At 47.4% G+C, this 16693-nt stretch overlaps 1 protein-coding gene across 3 annotated transcripts in view; it reads right to left on the bottom strand.

Annotated features, from left to right (window-relative positions):
- Positions 1 to 16693, bottom strand: part of FAM124A (family with sequence similarity 124 member A) — a 193796-nt gene that overhangs the window by 85460 nt on the left and 91643 nt on the right. Inside the window, exon 1 of one of the 3 annotated variants that reach the window (XM_090026583.1) lies at positions 940 to 1029. The exons of 1 other annotated variant lie outside the window; for it this stretch is intronic. In XM_090026583.1, the coding sequence (XP_089882709.1) occupies positions 940 to 998 (59 nt within the window). In that variant the 5' untranslated portion in view covers positions 999 to 1029. Of the gene's footprint in view, positions 1 to 939; positions 1030 to 16693 lie in introns of those variants that run through there. One more of the 3 variants, XM_090026591.1, reaches the window with a different exon arrangement.

The raw sequence follows: 16693 nt of genomic DNA, 5'->3' as shown, positions 1-16693 counted from the left end.
TGAAGATTTCCAGGGAAGGTGAGAGCACCACTTCTCTGGGAAGCCTATTCCAGGCTCTGGCCACTCTTACAGTGAAGTAGTTCTTCCTAACATCTAACCTAAACCTATCCTCCCTCAGCTTGTGGCCATTGTTCCTGGTGACTCCAAGGGGGCCCTGGTGAACAGACTTTCCCCGAGTCCCTGCTGCCGGCCCCTGATAAGGTTGTAGGCCATGGCAGCCCTACCCCCCATACTCCCTCCAGTGCTGAGCACCCGGCTCTAAAATGAGAATGACAACATGACCTCTCTGCACAGCTTGAGGGTGAACTCAGCTGTCAGGCTTGAAGGCAACCTCTGATCTGCCCCAACAGGCACAGGCTCTGCTTCTCCACAGCATTGATCAGGGGGATCAACAGGTGCGAGACCAGCGAAGGAGGACTCTCCCACCCCACTTCCCCTCCACAGCGCATCGTGCGAGCGCGCCCGCACACACACGCACGGGCACCCCCGCCCCCATACAGCCCCTGGGCAAGAAGCGGCAGTTGCAAGGGGGCCGCCACTTCGTCCGCGGCTGCCCCTGGCCCCCGGTGCCCGGCTGCGGAGCCGACCCGCCGGGCAGTGCCCACCTGGCCCCGGCCGCCCCGACACCGCGGGCACAAGGAGCCGGAGGGGCGAGCTGACAGGGATGGCGGGGGCAGCCCGCCTCCCTTCGGGCCGGGTCAGGGCTGGCTGCTCTCCCTGCGGCAGGCTGGGTGCGCCGCGCCGAGGGCAGCCTCGCGCCGAGCTCCGACGAAGGTTGCAGGGATGGTGCGGACGGGCGACCCCACCCCGCTGCGCTCTGCCCGCGCTGGCGGCAGGGAGATGCCGAGACCGAGCATCCCGCCAATATCGCGGCGAAGCAGAAAAGGGCAGCGAGAGACAGCAGCAACAAGTGCACCCCGCCGTTGCCGCCGCACTCACCCGCCCGTCTCAGCCCCCGAGTCCACGCACTCATCGTCGGCGCCCGCCGCCTTCTCCATGACGGGCGTCAGGGCTCCATGCCCGCCCGTGGCGCCGCCTCCCGCCCGCCCCGCCCCGCAGCAGCTGGTCCCCGCCGCGCGCCTTCCCCGCCTCCTCTCACAAGTGCCAGTTTTTATTTAGACAAAGCCTGGGCTGGGCGAGCGAGCTGTAGGGCCCTGCTTGGAGCAGGGGGCTGGACGAGGGGAGCTTCTCGCTGCGATCCCTCCCCAGCTCTCCCCTCCCTCGCACGGGGAGCTGCATGGGGGAAGAAAACCCTTCGCCCGCGCCCTCTCCCTCTCCGGTAGCAAAGCTTCATTCCAGCCCGCCCCGGCTGGCTCCCACGGTGCCCTCTCGCCCAGCCGGTCGGAAGAGGCCACGTTTCCGTGAAGCCCGGGCAGGGGGGATGCCGGAGGCTGCAAGTGCCAGACGGACAGTGGGAGAAATCCCTACTCCCACCCAGGTCCCTCTCCTGCTCCGCGCCTGTGGGACACGGGCCTAGTTGTCACCTTTTAGTCCTTGTGGAACACAAGAGGCTGGGGTGGGATGCACCTATGGTCTGAGCCAGGACATGGCAATTTTGTTATCTTCTTAGGGATGAAACCCTGCCTGAAGTTTTATAGACTGGGGTTGTTTCCAAAGATGCCTGTGGGCTTAGCTACACTAAGCGGCTTGCCCTCGAAGCAGGGAAGAGAGAGTGGAGGAAGGGAAAGGAGAGGAATCCCCCTGCCACCCTCTCTCCCTTGAGGAAAGCCCTGCAACTTGTGCAACCGATCTGTGGTGCAAGGGTTGGCCTCTTGAAGTCACCCCAAGACTCATCAATAAGTCATAGTAGGGACCATCCTCAAATAGAGGGATTGCTGACAAGGATGAGGAAGCAAGTTTTACCACTGTGACTATACTAGTACTGCTAAGATGACCACAGCCCATGTCCAGTGTAGATACTGTTATATAATGGTACCAAGGAGCTTATACCAACAGAGCTTATTCTGCTTTTATGGTTCAGGACATGAAATAAGTTATGTGGGTATAAGGTCACAGGCAAAGGGCTGCCTCAACTTAGTTGCCCCATTGGGCAAATGTGGTTAAGACATGCTGGCTTTCTGTAGGTAGTGGAACCACAAGGGAGTGATATCTCTCATGTCCTAGGTATAAGGCACCTTGGCACACCTATACCCATATCAATTATAGGGTTTATACTAGTACAGATATTTTAGTAAATATATACTCTCTAGATATATATTAGTATCTATATCTATCTATCTATCTATCTATGTAGATATATATATTACATCCTCATTTTACAGCCTGGTGCTCAGCACCAGACATGTTCCAGGGAAGGTGTGAAGATACTCTTTCTCTCAATAGGGAGAGAGAATCTTTATCTATATAGAGATATAGATATATATAAAATATATAGTATCTATCTATCTATCTATCTCCTTAAGCAACATAGTTATACTAGTATAACTGGTCTAACTATTGTAGAACTGGTCTATGTGATTTGGGTGCTCAAAACCCATTGAAAGATAACAGCAATTAAGCACTTTAAAACCCATCAGCACCTTTGAAAATCCCAGCCATTTTCATTTTCTGAGCCTCTCTCTAGTTGTTGATATAGATATGTGATGCTTTGAAGAACAGCCTTTTCTTTTTCTTATCACCATATTTCACCTAGAGCTGGGCAGATAATAGTTTCCCCAGCCCACAAGGTTATTTGTGGTAATGAAAATTTCTGTTCCACACTGGGACAAAACAGATTTTTTTAAACGTTTTCTCCAAAAGTTCTACAGCTGTAGAGATCTGCTTGAGAGCCCCCAGTAGCCTGGTGGGTAGAGCATTGATCTGGGATGTAAAAAGCATAATGGAAACAGATTCAATGCCCTACCCTGAGGCAGGCAGGCAGAGTTTAAATTCAGGTTTTCTACTGCTTGGGAAGTGCTCTGACCATCAGGGTAAATAGTTGGTATTCTGGGTATGGTTTGATTGGAGCAAGGACTTGAACCTAGGTCTTCTATCTGCTAAATCCACTGGACAAGAACATTAGTTTCCCTCTCCCTCTCACTTCCTCCATCCTAGCATTCAAGTATTCATACAAAATGAAACAATCCCAGAAGGAGTGATTAAAAAAGGTTTCACAGGGAGTGCGAGAGACCTGACCTCCTATTCCTGCTCTAAAACACCATAAATATCTGAACCTTGCCAGCAGTGGAAGGAGAGTTGGCTATCATGTAGTGGCTCTCTTTTGGGTTTTGAGCAGAAATTCCATCCTGGAGCTATGGAACTTTTCCTAAGAAAGTTTTTCAGAAGTTTGAGGTCTGACAAGTTGGTATTTTCTGATGAAAAAGTCTCAGCTAAATCTACTTATACAATCTCATGCTTCAGTGAGTACACAGTTCCTGTTAGTGAACACTTTGCTTGTAGAATGAATGCATATTCAAGATAATCATACCAAGTCTTTTGCAGCTTTTGCATTCTTTATTACTATTTTACTGTGACCAAGGAAAGTGGTGATCATTTCAGGAACATAAGACTTTTAAAACTAGATTACAGAAGAAACTAAAAAAATATATACTGTAACAGACAATTATGCATTGAAAATATGAGGCACATTATGTTGTAATACCACATGCTCTTTCCATCTCTATTGTCTGTAATAGTGCAACCACTGATTCTGTTATTGAACCACAACAAATTCACGTGCACTAGTGCCAGCAGGGTTGTCAGTGCTAGTGTAGACAAGACACAGGCATACAGTAATACAAATAAGGAATACAAGACAAGTGTTAACATTGTGTCATTTAGACCTGTTCTAAGCAGGTATGGTCTAAACAGGTAAAATCCTGCACTGCCAAAGGAAATGGCAAATATCTCTTACATTCACAGTGTTAAGGGACAGACTGTCCACCCCTTTATCCAGGTAGGGTAATGTCACTGAAATCAATGGGTTAGCTCCCATGTACAAAATTACGTATGTGCATCCATTTCTGAAGGACTGAAACCACGGTGTAATGCAAGCCAATATGAATCCTGGTAGTGGAACCTGCCCCTATACCAGTTACTCCTCAAATCACCCCATGTAGTACTAGGTAGAACCAGAATCCTGGTGCTCAAGTCTTACTGTTTCTGAGCTTTGGTCCGCACATACACATGGATAGTTAAATCCATGCAAATGTTTAAATTGGTTGACTTTAAATCATTTTAACTTTGATTCCAAATAAATAATGAGCTAAAATGATTTTAGGATCTTTTAAGTTGATTTCAGATCACCCACAAAAGGGAGTGGCACTATACCTATTTAAATATTTAAAAACAGATCTGATTAAATTGGTGCAATTTCTGTGCGTAGATTATTAGCTGAGCAACAGATAGATCTTTTCCATGTCTGACTTCCATGATTTTAATTAGTTATGTTTAAGCACTGGCATTTCAAAGGATCTGGAATATATTTTATGCTGCATTTAAGATTAAATTTGCTCCATCTGTCTCAGGGAGGGGAAAAAAAAACATATTTAAAGGAAATATATCATTAAGATAGTAAGTAAAGCTACCACAAACTCCAGACTCTCTGTATTTATATGTTTGCCTCATTTAACCCAATTTCACTCTAGTCTTTCATAAAATTATGCTGAAAGGAACACTTTTCTGCAAAAAATTCCAAGCATTTCAGATTCTAATGAGTGAGGTACTAAAGGCATCTCTGTCACTGTGCTGTTTCTCATTTACCAGTTCTTCATATTAGTTCTTCTTTGTGGTGTGTTGAAAACATTCATTTTAATTTCTTCCTTACATTTTGGAGTCCACGTTAGCACTTATGAAGATTGGAATAATGTTTCCACCTATTCCTAGGAAAATTTCCTGATAGTCTGGCTTTTCTGTTGCATAGCATCCAAGGAAAGTGCTCATAAAAACTATCAGAGAACAAGCATTGCTATTAGAGGCAATCATCAAAGTCAGCAAATAAACTGCTCTTTTCTAGTAGTTTTACATAAAAAAAGCCCAGCTACTAAAACAAGAAATTTATGTCAGCTTTCAGGCAAATCTTTTTTCACTAGTTGCTTATTGCCAGATCTTTAAAAGGATTTAGGTGCTTAAAAAGGTGTTTAGGTGTCATTTAGACACTTTAATCCAAAGCTGCAATCCTGAAAACATTTGCTTAGTTGCCACCTGCCCTCAGCTCCACAGACACTTTACAATTTTACTTTAAAGTTCCCCAGGTGCCTGAGGTTGTATTTCTGCCCCATCCAGAACTGCCTCAGTCTCAATGGAGCTGAGCTGGTTGACCCGTAGATCATGCCAAGGCCCAGTCAGAATCCAGAAACTAGGCATTCATCGAGTCCCCTAAAGGGCTTGATCTAGGAGACATTCCTCAGGTTTGTCTAACACACACTGACAGGATCAGACTCCATACGAAATGTATGTAACCTGGGCAGTACTCCAAAAGGTACCCCCTCTCCAATTGAAGGGATCAGAGCAGGTGCACAAGCGCTGTGGGAGGTATAGGGACTTTCCTCCCCCTATAGAGCAGAGCCAGACCACCAATGGGGACTTAACCATATACCTTTTAATGAGAGAACAGTACTGGGAACATAACTAGTATAAACCAGGAGGTATAGAGGACACTACAATGCCCCAAAGGGGCAGGATTCAACAAAGGTTAGACACTTACAATCACAGACATATTCATCCAGTTGACAAAAGACAGGGTTAACCAAAATATAAAACACAAACAGCAGAACAAACAATACTGGTTGGTGAAATATAAAAGGCACAAAGTGTTAAACAAGGAATATAGGGTATAGGTACCTGGAAGGGGAGAAAGCACAACAGCCCCTCTCTAATGCAACAGGAATTTTTCCCTATTACTTCACTCATCCCAAGTCTCCCCAACTGGGATTTGAAGTCAGATCTTCTACATGGTAAGCAGAAATTCTACCATACAACCACCAGGGCTGGTACTATGCTAAGCTGCTAGGGGTCTTGGCCTTCCTGGAGCCCCGGCCTCATGTCAAGCTGCCTGGCCTCTTGCTGGAGGAGCTAGAAGCAGGGCTGGGAACTTTTCAGGTCGCTGCTCAGATCCTCGCTGGAGCTGGGGAGCCTCTCCTGCTGGCCACAGCCTCTTGTAGGGGATCCTGGAGCCCAACAGGGAGCCTCTCCTGCCAGCCACACACCATGCTGCTGAGGGTCCAGCTGCTGCCTGGAGGTCCCACTCCTTCAGGATCTTCTGTGGCAGCTTCACCACCACCCCACACTGGCCCAGCTCTTTGAAGCTCCTTCCTCCTGGTCCCTCACTGGTCTCTCCTGAGTCAGCTGCGCTTCCCCTTTTAGCCCCCTCCAGGTGACCCAAGGGGCCAATCAGGGGACATGAAGCGTGAGTCTCTGAGGCCTGATGGTGAGAAAAGGGAATCCCAAGTCTTCCACTCATCTTTTACCCTTTCAAAACCCCTGGCCTAAGTCATTGCCAGTTAGCCCACCACGTGTAGATTCAGCTGCCACTTCCTTTTTAACAGAGCTGGAGGAAAACAAAGAGAAGGTGGCATCCTGTTTCATATAGCAGCCTAATGCCTAGACCAGTCACCTTGGTAGTGTGGGAAAGAGATTCAGTTTCTTTCTCTACCTAAAGAAATTGTAACCCACACCTACAGACCTCCCACTCAAAGTCCTGAGCTTGACCAGGAGTTCGCCCGGGAACTGACTGAAGCCGCTTGCTCCAGGACCTTGGTTGTCATGGGTGACTTCAATTACCCGGACATCTCGTGGGAAGATCACTCAGCAAAATCCGAGCGGTCGCAAAGCTTTCTCTCGTGCGTGGATGACCTCTACCTGACTCAAGAAGTCTATGGGCCAACGAGAGGCAAAGCGCTGCTCGACCTGGTACTGGCTACGGGGGACGACCTAGTCGGCGACCTAGTGATTGATGGGAAGCTGGGTGACAGCGACCACGAGCTGATCACCTTCACCATCCGCCGTAAAGCTGGCAAGTCAGTCAGCAACACAGAAGTCCTTGACTTCAGAAAAGCCGACTTTGACAAGCTCAAGAGCTTTGTCAGTCAGGCCCTCAGGGACCATGACCCCAGGGAGATGGGAGTTCAAGAAGAGTGGTTGCTTCTCAAGGAAGCAATCCTCAATGCACAAGCTAAATCTATTCCAACACGGAGGAAAGGCAGCAAGAAGGCACAGCAGCCCTCCTGGCTCTCCAGGGACCTAGCGGACCTCCTGCGGCTAAAAAGGAAAGCTTACAAAGGATGGATTCACCTCCAAGGAGAATTATTCTGCACTGGTCCGGTCCTGCAGGGAGCAAACCAGGAAAGCCAAGGGTGCAACTGGACTCCAACTAGCTTCAAGCATCAAGGACAACAAAAAGTCCTTTTTCAGATATGTGGGGAGCCAGAGGAAAAGCAAGGGCAACGTTGGACCCCTGCTAAACCAGATGGGGCAACTGACAACTGACGCCCAGGAAAAAGCCAACCTATTAAATAGGTACTTTGCGTCAGTCTTTCATCAGTCCCATGGGACGCCCATGCCTGCTATGGGACAGGGAGATCCGGGTGATGGGTATCCCCTACCCTCCATAAATGCTGACCTCGTGAAGGAACACCTTGAGAAGCTGGATACCTTCAAGTCAGCTGGCCCTGACAATCTGCACCCCAGGATACTCAAGGAGCTGGCGAGCGTCATAGCCCAGCCCCTGGCACGGATCTTTGAAAACTCCTGGCGCTCTGGTGTAGTGCCCAAAGACTGGAAGAAGGCCAATGTGGTGCCGATCTTCAAGAAAGGGAGGAGAGTGGATCCGGCTAACTACAGGCCCATTAGCCTGACTTCTATCCTGGGGAAGATCTTAGAAAAGTTTATTAAGGAGGCCATCCTTGAGGGACTGGCCCAGGCTAACATTCTAAGGGACAGCCAGCACGGGTTTGTTGCGGGTAGGTCTTGTCTGACCAATCTCATTTCCTTCTATGACCAGGTGACCTATCACCTCAACAAGGGAGAAGAGATTGATGTCATATATCTTGACTTCAAAAAAGCTTTTGATCTGGTATCCCATGATCACCTCTTGGCCAAACTGGCCAGTTGTGGCCTTGCCTCCACCACGATCCGCTGGCTGGGAAATTGGCTCCATGGTCAGACCCAGAGAGTTGTAGTTGATGGCAGTCACTCATCGTGGTGCCCTGTGACCAGTGGGGTCCCTCAATTCTGTCCTTGGACCCATACTGTTCAACATCTTCATTAATGATGTGGACATTGGAGTCAGGAGTGGACTGGCCAAGTTCGCCGATGACACCAAACTTTGGGGCAAAGCATCCACGCCAGAAGATAGGCGGGTGATCCAGGCTGACCTGGACAAGCTCAGCAAATGGGCAGATGAGAACCTGATGGTGTTTAACACCGAAAAATGCAAGGTTCTCCACTTTGGGAGGAAAAACCTGCAGCATCCTTATAGGCTCGGCAGTGCTACGTTGGATAGCACTACAGAAGAAAGAGACTTGGGGGTCATCATTGACCCCAAGATGAACATGAGCCTGCAATGCGATGCTGCGGCTAATAAAGCGACCAAAACGCTGGCTTGCATCCATAGATGCTTCTCGAGCAAATCCCGGGATGTCATTCTCCCCTTGTACTCAGCCTTGGTGAGGTCGCAGCTGGAGTACTGCGTCCAGTTTTGGGCTCCACAATTCAAAAAGGATATGGAGAAGCTTGAGAGAGTCCAGAGGAGAGCCACGCGCATGATCAGAGGTCAGGAAAACAGATCTTACGATGACAGGCTGAGAGCCATGGGACTTTTTAGCCTGGAAAAGCGTAGGCTCAGGGGTGATCTGATGGCCACCTATAAGTTTATCAGGGGTGACCACCAGGATCTGGGGGAACGTCTGTTCACCAGAGCGCCCCAAGGGATGACGAGGTCGAACGGTCATAAACTCCTGCAAGACCGTTTCAGGCTGGACATAAGGAAGAATTTCTTTACTGTCTGAGCCCCCAAGGTCTGGAACAGTCTGCCAGCGGAGGTGGTTCAAGCACCTACATTGAACACCTTCAAGAGTAAATTGGATGCTTGCTGGGATCCTATGACCCCAGCTGACTTCCTGCCCTTTGGGTAGGGGGCTGGACTCGATGATCTCCCAAGGTCCCTTCCAGCCCTAATGTCTATGAAATCTATGAACCTCCCACCTTCTAGGAATGTGTTTGAACCCCCAGACTGGGGGTGAGGGGGGAAGGAGGGCTGGAGCAAGGTACAGGAATGAATTCAAGACTTACTGGGTGAGAGAAAGGACAAGATAATATATTTTTTTCTCTATAGGGCACTGACATGGGAAAGATGACTCCTGGGTTCTGATCCCAAGACTGTTTAAGGATTTTACATTAACCCATCATTGGGGAGTGTATATACATATATCAAGGACCAGGTTCCAAGAGCCCTGTCTGCCATATGAGTACCCTTGCCACAAGGCTACAGATTCACATTCCTTCTTGTGTGTGCTTTCTCTGGCCCAAGTAATCTTAAATTCTTTTCTTCATGGTTCACAACTTCTACAAGAGAGACAGCAAATACTGCCAGGGTAGCTGACAGCTTACTGGTGAGGACACTCTCATGGGACCTGTGAGTTTGAATCCAGGTTTCTCATTTCCTCATCAGGTGTTCTAACTGCTAATCTAGTATATGAAAATGGAACAACAGCAGCAGCAGATGCGCTTTATAAAGAAAGCATGAGTCTTATTCAGTTCCCTGACAGATAGGATGTAGACACTTACCTTCAGGAGAGGGTTCAGGGCTATGGATTCAGAGCAGAAGGAGACACATGTGCAGCCCTGAGGGTTTAGATTTAAGACTTATCCCTGTACACATTGTTTTCTGTTTCTTACTTCCAATCTGGGCAGCTGCACAGAGGAGTTGCTGACTTTAGGAGGCTCCTTATTCACCATGCTGTTTCCCATCCTGTTCCGAAACACCTACCTCTCTCTGGACACATAACTCAGGGCTACAGTTTCCATGCCAATGGCTGGGGGTCTAACAGTAACACTTTGCAACAGCTAACTTCTGGGTACCTACATCTTTTAATGAATGTGGCCCTTAGCATAGGTAGATTAGTGCACAGGCCAGAAGGGCCTAGACCCAGGGGCCCCTGACTCAGCGCAGATGAAACCAGTGGCTGAGCTGGACATGCGTAATGCAGCAGACCATGGCTGCTGGGTACCAGGTGGGGTGCAACTGCACCAGAGCCCTGTGAGCAACTGGAGCCACTGGTGGCAGGGAGCAGAGGCAGGCACGGGCATAGCCGGGACCTGCCAGTGATAGGACATCTTGCTCCGGCCACTGTTCCTGCTGTGCCAGCTGAGGATGCAGCCTGCAGTTGCAGGGTAGGGCGCAGGTCAGGAGTGGGGGCATGGCCCAGGGCCCCAATGAATCTTAATCCGCCCCTGTTTATCTCAATACTGATTCCCTCAGTAGTCAGCACCCTGCGTGCTAAGGCCCTGTTCGAGCTCAGTATCACATTGAGGAACTTGGGCTTAGGATATAAAATCAGGGACAGTTGCATGTTTGGAAGGAAGAGAAGGTTATAGCTGGGCATGTGGTTCAGTCTTCATGCTAGTTCAGCCCTAAAAGGCATGACTTTCAGACTGGTAAATGTTGCCAAAATATTTGTGGCAGTTTCTCACAGACTGTTTTTTTCAGAAGGGTTAAGATGAGGTCAATTCCATTTGTGGTAGGTCTCAAGCTAGACACCCCACCTCCATTCATTCACTAATTGTTGGTTAAAATATAAGTATGCAATAAAAAGCTGTTCCTTCAAAACATTAAGTCTGGTATTTTTACTGGGGTTTAAAAGAGTTTGATTCCCAGTTCCTGTTATCCATAGTCTTGTTTGAAAATCCAAGCCTTTTCCACAAGTTGTATGGTCCACAGAAGAAAATATATATTTTATAAGCAAATTACTTTTTTTTACTTGAATTTTAGTATATTAAAATTTTACTGAGTAAATCTGGCACTTGGTAACAGTGCCAGATTTTTACAAAATCTCAGGTATTCAGATTCTGATCCAGCTCCACCGAGCTCAAACAATGTTTAGAGAAGGGTAGGATTAAATTCCTATTCTTCAATGAGTGTCAGATTAGAGGATCACTAAGACAGGCAATGAATTATCCTATCCAGTGGTCATAAGCCTTAAGTAGCTGCAGGTACTTAAAAACTGCATATTTATATGCACAAGATCTGTAACTGAGTCCATTCAGACAAAAGTTTTCAGGTGATGTAATAAAAGGGGCTGCATGTGAATACAAGAATCTGTCTCTGTAGTCTGGTTGATAGGACTGGAGTGAACTTCATCCCATCACAGAGGATCTGTACAAGGCCTGTGATACCATTTAATCACCAGTGATGATATGGCCTTCGTAGTGACCCTGAGCCCATTGTGGAGAAAGGACAGTCCACAAGTTCCTGCTCTGCATAAGTCACATACAGAGAAAATGTCAGGGGGTCACTGGTGCCAGGTTCACTCAGCAATGCTGAAATCCTCAGAATATCCTCGGAATCCACCAAAAAGTACCTATATGATATTTTTGTAGCATGTGGTATACCCAGAGTAGGAACAAGTGGGTAGAGCTTGTTTCTTGGGATTGCTACAGTGGTGCTTTACACATAAAAGCCTGTCCCTTTAAGAGGGAACAGTCAGCCCTATTGAGTATTTGGATAGGCAGAGGGGCTGCTTACAGATATCGCCCCCCCATCCCCGCCAAAAAATGTGTTTTACCAGAAGAAGCAGCGCGTTAGTTTGACCTAGCTCTGTAGCGTCTGTATAGCTAAGCAGCTTCAGCAGGGCTTTTTATCTAATAACTGATTCAGACTATAAACAGAAGAGTTTCCTACAAGGAGGGGCCAGATTACTGTTCTGGGGCTAAAACCAAAGGGCTCCCCTCCTACTGCCCAGGACAGAGAAGAAAGATTTAGTTTTGTTTGCTTGTTGCTTAAAGACTGTGCTTTATTTGAGACAACTGGCCAAGAAGCTCTTCAGGGAGCAAAACCTGCACACAGAAACCAGCAGGCTAGGCAGCCTATTACACATACCTTTAGGGCCAGTTGTTGTAAACTAACTGACTTCCAGGGACCTGGGCAGAGCTGCTGAGGGTGGCTCTTAACTCCAAATCCTGATCCAGTCTTGAGCTAAAGGCCTTGTCTACTTTACAAAATTCTGTTGGCACAGCTATATTGGCTGGGATGTAAAGAAATCATAGCCCTAAAATGAAGGCTAAATAGGCCATTTGCTCTCATGAAAGGAAAGTTTAGACTTGGCTTGAGTAATCCTAAAGGCACCGAAAGGCCCAATCCCACAGGATTTTAGGAGGAGGTGTGGAGATCCCTCCCCTTCTCTGCACTAGCAGTAGGGGTAAGACAGTGAAGTGTTCCACTGTATTTATGTGGACCTGGGGCATTATCAGAAGGAGCCATTACACCTGTTCTCTGATTACATTGAGAAGAGAGGTCTTTATCTCATTTTAAAGGGAGCATTAGGGATCTGGAAGTTTGGCTCACTGGCCTTTAAAGATCTCCATGGTGAACAGAGATCTCAGGAGACACAAGCTTACACATAACTGAGGGTGTTCTGGACACAGAGTCATCATTTCTGCTACCCGGAGACAAGATGGTGAAAGGCTGCTGTGGAGTTGCTATGTGCTGGTTTGTGAATACAGGATTTCTTCTCAGGAGTCAAGCTACAGTCTGTGGGGCTGTACAGTTTAGAGAGGCACATTTTGAACCATGACTAGAAGACGGGGTCTTAAGTGATACACACATTTGCATCACTAATCTTGTAACTGATATTATTGCCGTTTTTATAGTGTTAACAAATGTTATCATGTATGCCATGTCGTGTTGGCACACTTTAGGGCAAGTATCAGCAACATTTGGGGCAGAGTGCCAAAAACACTCACAACCTTGACTGATAGGATGTGTGTGTGCTAGGGACAGATGGTGGGGGACCTGCGAGGCGCCCAATCCTTGTGGCAGTGCAGCTCTGGCCCCTTCTTCACCACTGTGCCAAGGTGCAAAATGCCATGCTGTGGCATCATGCCGGGGGTTGCCTACCCCCTGCTTTAGGGCACGCCCTTGGCTGTAGTCTGTCAGGGTGAAGGTGAAGACCTTGTATCAATTTCAGAAGGACTCAAGTTGGACCGAAACTGTTGAAGATGCTGGAAAAAATCTCGGTTCCACTGGGTTCACTTTCAATCACTCCCATACCAAAGTGACCTGGTATCTTTTGCAAAAACAGGCCCATATTTGTAATCCAGCACCAAACTAGGGATTCATAATATATTATAATCTGTGCGTAAGGGTAAAGAATTTGCTTTGGGGCACCATTCTTCCACCCACTGAAGCCAATGGGGAAATGATTATACCCTTAAATTTCATAGATTTCATAGACATTAGGGCTGGAAGGGACCTCGGGAGATCATCGAGTCCAGCCCCCTGCCCAAAGGGCAGGAAGTCAGCTGGGGTCATAGGATCCCAGCAAGATAAGCATCCAATTTACTCTTGAAGGTGTTCAGTGTAGGCGCTTGAACCACCTCCGCTGGCAGACTGTTCCAGACCTTGGGGGCTCGGACAGTAAAGAAATTCTTCCTTATGTCCAGCCTGAAACGGTCTTGCAGGAGTTTGTGACCGTTTGACCTCGTCATCCCTTGGGGCGCTCTGGTGAACAGACGTTCCCCCAGATCCTGGTGGTCACCCCTGATAAACTTATAGGTGGCCATCAGATCACCCCTGAGCCTACGCTTTTCCAGGCTAAAAAGTCCCATGGCTCTCAGCCTGTCATCGTAAGGTCTGTTTTCCTGACCTCTGATCATGTGCGTGGCTCTCCTCTGGACTCTCTCAAGCTTCTCCACATCCTTTTTGAATTGTGGAGCCCAAAACTGGACGCAGTACTCCAGCTGCGGCCTCACCAAAGCCGAGTACAAGGGGAGAATGACATCCCGGGATTTGCTCGAGAAGCATCTATGGATGCACGCCAGCATTTTGGTCGCTTTACTAGCCGCAGCATCGCATTGCAGGCTCATGTTCATCTTGGGGTCAATGATGACCCCCAAGTCTTTTTCTTCTGTAGTGCTATCCAACGTAGCACTGCCGAGCTTATAAGGGTGCTGCAGGTTTTTCCTCCCAAAGTGGAGAACCTTGCATTTTTCGGTGTTAAACACCATGAGGTTCTTGTCTGCCCATTTGCTGAGCTTGTCCAGGTCAGCCTGGATCACCCGCCTATCTTCTGGCGTGGATGCTTTGCCCCAAAGTTTGGTGTCATCGGCGAACTTGGCTAGTCCACTCCTGACTCCAATGTCCACATCATTAATGAAGATGTTGAACAGTATGGGTCCAAGGACAGAGCCTTGAGGGACCCCACTGGTTACAGGGCACCATGATGAGTGACTGCCATCAATCACAACCCTCTGGGTCCGACCACGAAGCCAATTTCCCAGCCAGCGGATCGTGGTGGAGGCAAGGCCACAACTGGCCAGTTTGGCCAAGAGGTGATCATGGGATACCAGATCAAAAGCTTTTTTGAAGTCAAGATATATGACATCAATCTGTTCTCCCTTGTTGAGGTGATAGGTCACCTGGTCATAGAAGGAAATGAGATTGGTCAAACAAGACCTACCCGCAACAAACCCGTGCTGACTGTTCCTTAGAATGTTAGCCTGGGCCAGTCCCTCAAGGATGGCCTCCTTAATAAACTTTTCTAAGATCTTCCCCAGGATAGAAGTCAGGCTAATGGGCCTGTAGTTAGCCGGATCCACTCTCCTCCCTTTCTTGAAGATCGGTACCACATTGGCCTTCTTCCAGTCTTTGGGCACTACACCAGAGCGCCAGGAGTTTTCAAAGATCCGTGCCAGGGGCTGGGCTATGACTCTCGCCAGCTCCTTGAGTACCCTGGGGTGCAGGTTGTCAGGGCCAGCTGACTTGAAGGTATCCAGCTTCTCAAGGTGTTCCTTCACGAGGTCAGCATTGATGGAGGAGGGGATCCCCATCACCCGGATCTCCCTGTCCCATAGCAGGCATGGGCATCCCGTGTGACTGATGAAAGACTGACGCAAAGTACCTATTTAATAGGTTGGCTTTTTCCTGGGCGTCAGTTGTCAGTTGCCCCATCTGGTTTAGCAGGGGTCCAACGTTGCCCTTGCTTTTCCTCTGGCTCCCCACATACCTGAAAAAGGACTTTTTGTTGTCCTTGATGCCTGAAGCTAGTTGGAGTTCAGTTGCAGCCTTGGCTTTCCTGGTTTGGTCCCTGCAGGACCAGACCAGAGCGGAGTAATCCTCCTTGGAGGTGAATCCCGTCCTCCATCCTTTGTAGGCTTTCCTTTTTAGCCACAGTAGGTCTGCTAGGTCTCTGGAGAGCCAGGGGGGCTGCTGTGCCTTCTTGCTGCCTTTCCTCTGTCTTGGAATAGATTTAGCTTGTGCACTGAGGATTGCTTCCTTGAGAAGCAACCACTCTTCTTGAACTCCCATCTCCCTGGGGTCATGGTCCCTAAGGGCCTGACCAACAAGCCTCTTGAGCTTGTCAAAGTTGGCTTTTCTGAAGTCAAGGACTTCTGTGTTGCTGACTGACTTGCCAGCTTTATGGCGGATGGTGAAGGTGATCAGCTCGTGGTCGCTGTCACCCAACTTCCCATCAATCACTTTGATTGTTAAAGTTAAAGCACTCATATTGAAAATTAAATCTATTTTTATAACTGTAATCTTCAATATTGCAGCTCTCAATTATTTCTTCTACATTTGTGAATGCTAAAAAACCCCTTTTTAATTCTGGAAAAAAGTTACTGTTAAAACAACACTGGGTCTCCACAGGAGATTTTATTTCTTAATTGTTTTACCATATTATGTAAAGAATCTAGTCTTGAATTACCTGTGATGTAACTTTTTATTATAGGAGAGATTTAAGATTAGATATGCTTACTGGATTTAAGTGGTGCATATAATAAAACCTCTGCACTCTACTGATTTTCACAATTTTATGCTACTGCATATAGTATTATGTGCGTAGTACTCATTTTATAGAGTAAATAGCAAAAATGCCAATGTCAAACATAATGTAAGAAAGAGAAGATGACTCCAAATATTAGAAACAAATAATAGAATTGTAATTTTAGTATATTTTCCTCAGAGATTCATGACAACATTCTCTCTTTCTACAACTGCATTTCATGGGAATGTGTGAAGGGAATCATTATTAAAGACATGGCTTTGTTAGGACCAAAATAACATTCTCCAGAGTGGTGTCTCTTCCTGCCTGAGAAAGGAGCACATGATATCAGCTGAGGTATTCTTTTTCCTAGCACCTGATGAAAGCTATGAAAGCTTGTGCCTCTCTGAAACAGTCCCTAAGGTGGCACCCATAGAAGGCTACCTTCTGCCCGTCTTGGTGCAGAATGCCTACTTGGTTGAATCAAGAAATTCTTTTTCCAAAACTAATTGTTCATAAAGGGCTGTAAAAGTACCAACAAAGTTATTTATAGGAAACTTAGAAAAAATACCACTGGAATTTACTGGAGCAGTTGTGCTTAGGCCAAGAGTTGTGGCAACCTAAGAAAATTTTAAATATTACCTTACAGCAGAAAATCCTTGAAAGACCATGTCCCGAAAGCAGATATTTTTACGGAGATCTATCTGTACCACTCAGAGCTTTCTAAGTATTAATAAACCAATGCCACAAACTACTCTTTTGTGAAGCCTCAGTGACTG

This window comes from Crocodylus siamensis, chromosome 1 (assembly GCF_052110815.1).
Source record: "Crocodylus siamensis isolate JL-2025a chromosome 1, ASM5211081v1, whole genome shotgun sequence".
Taxonomy (NCBI): Eukaryota; Metazoa; Chordata; order Crocodylia; family Crocodylidae; genus Crocodylus; species Crocodylus siamensis.
This window is presented reverse-complemented; position numbering and strand designations above follow the sequence as displayed.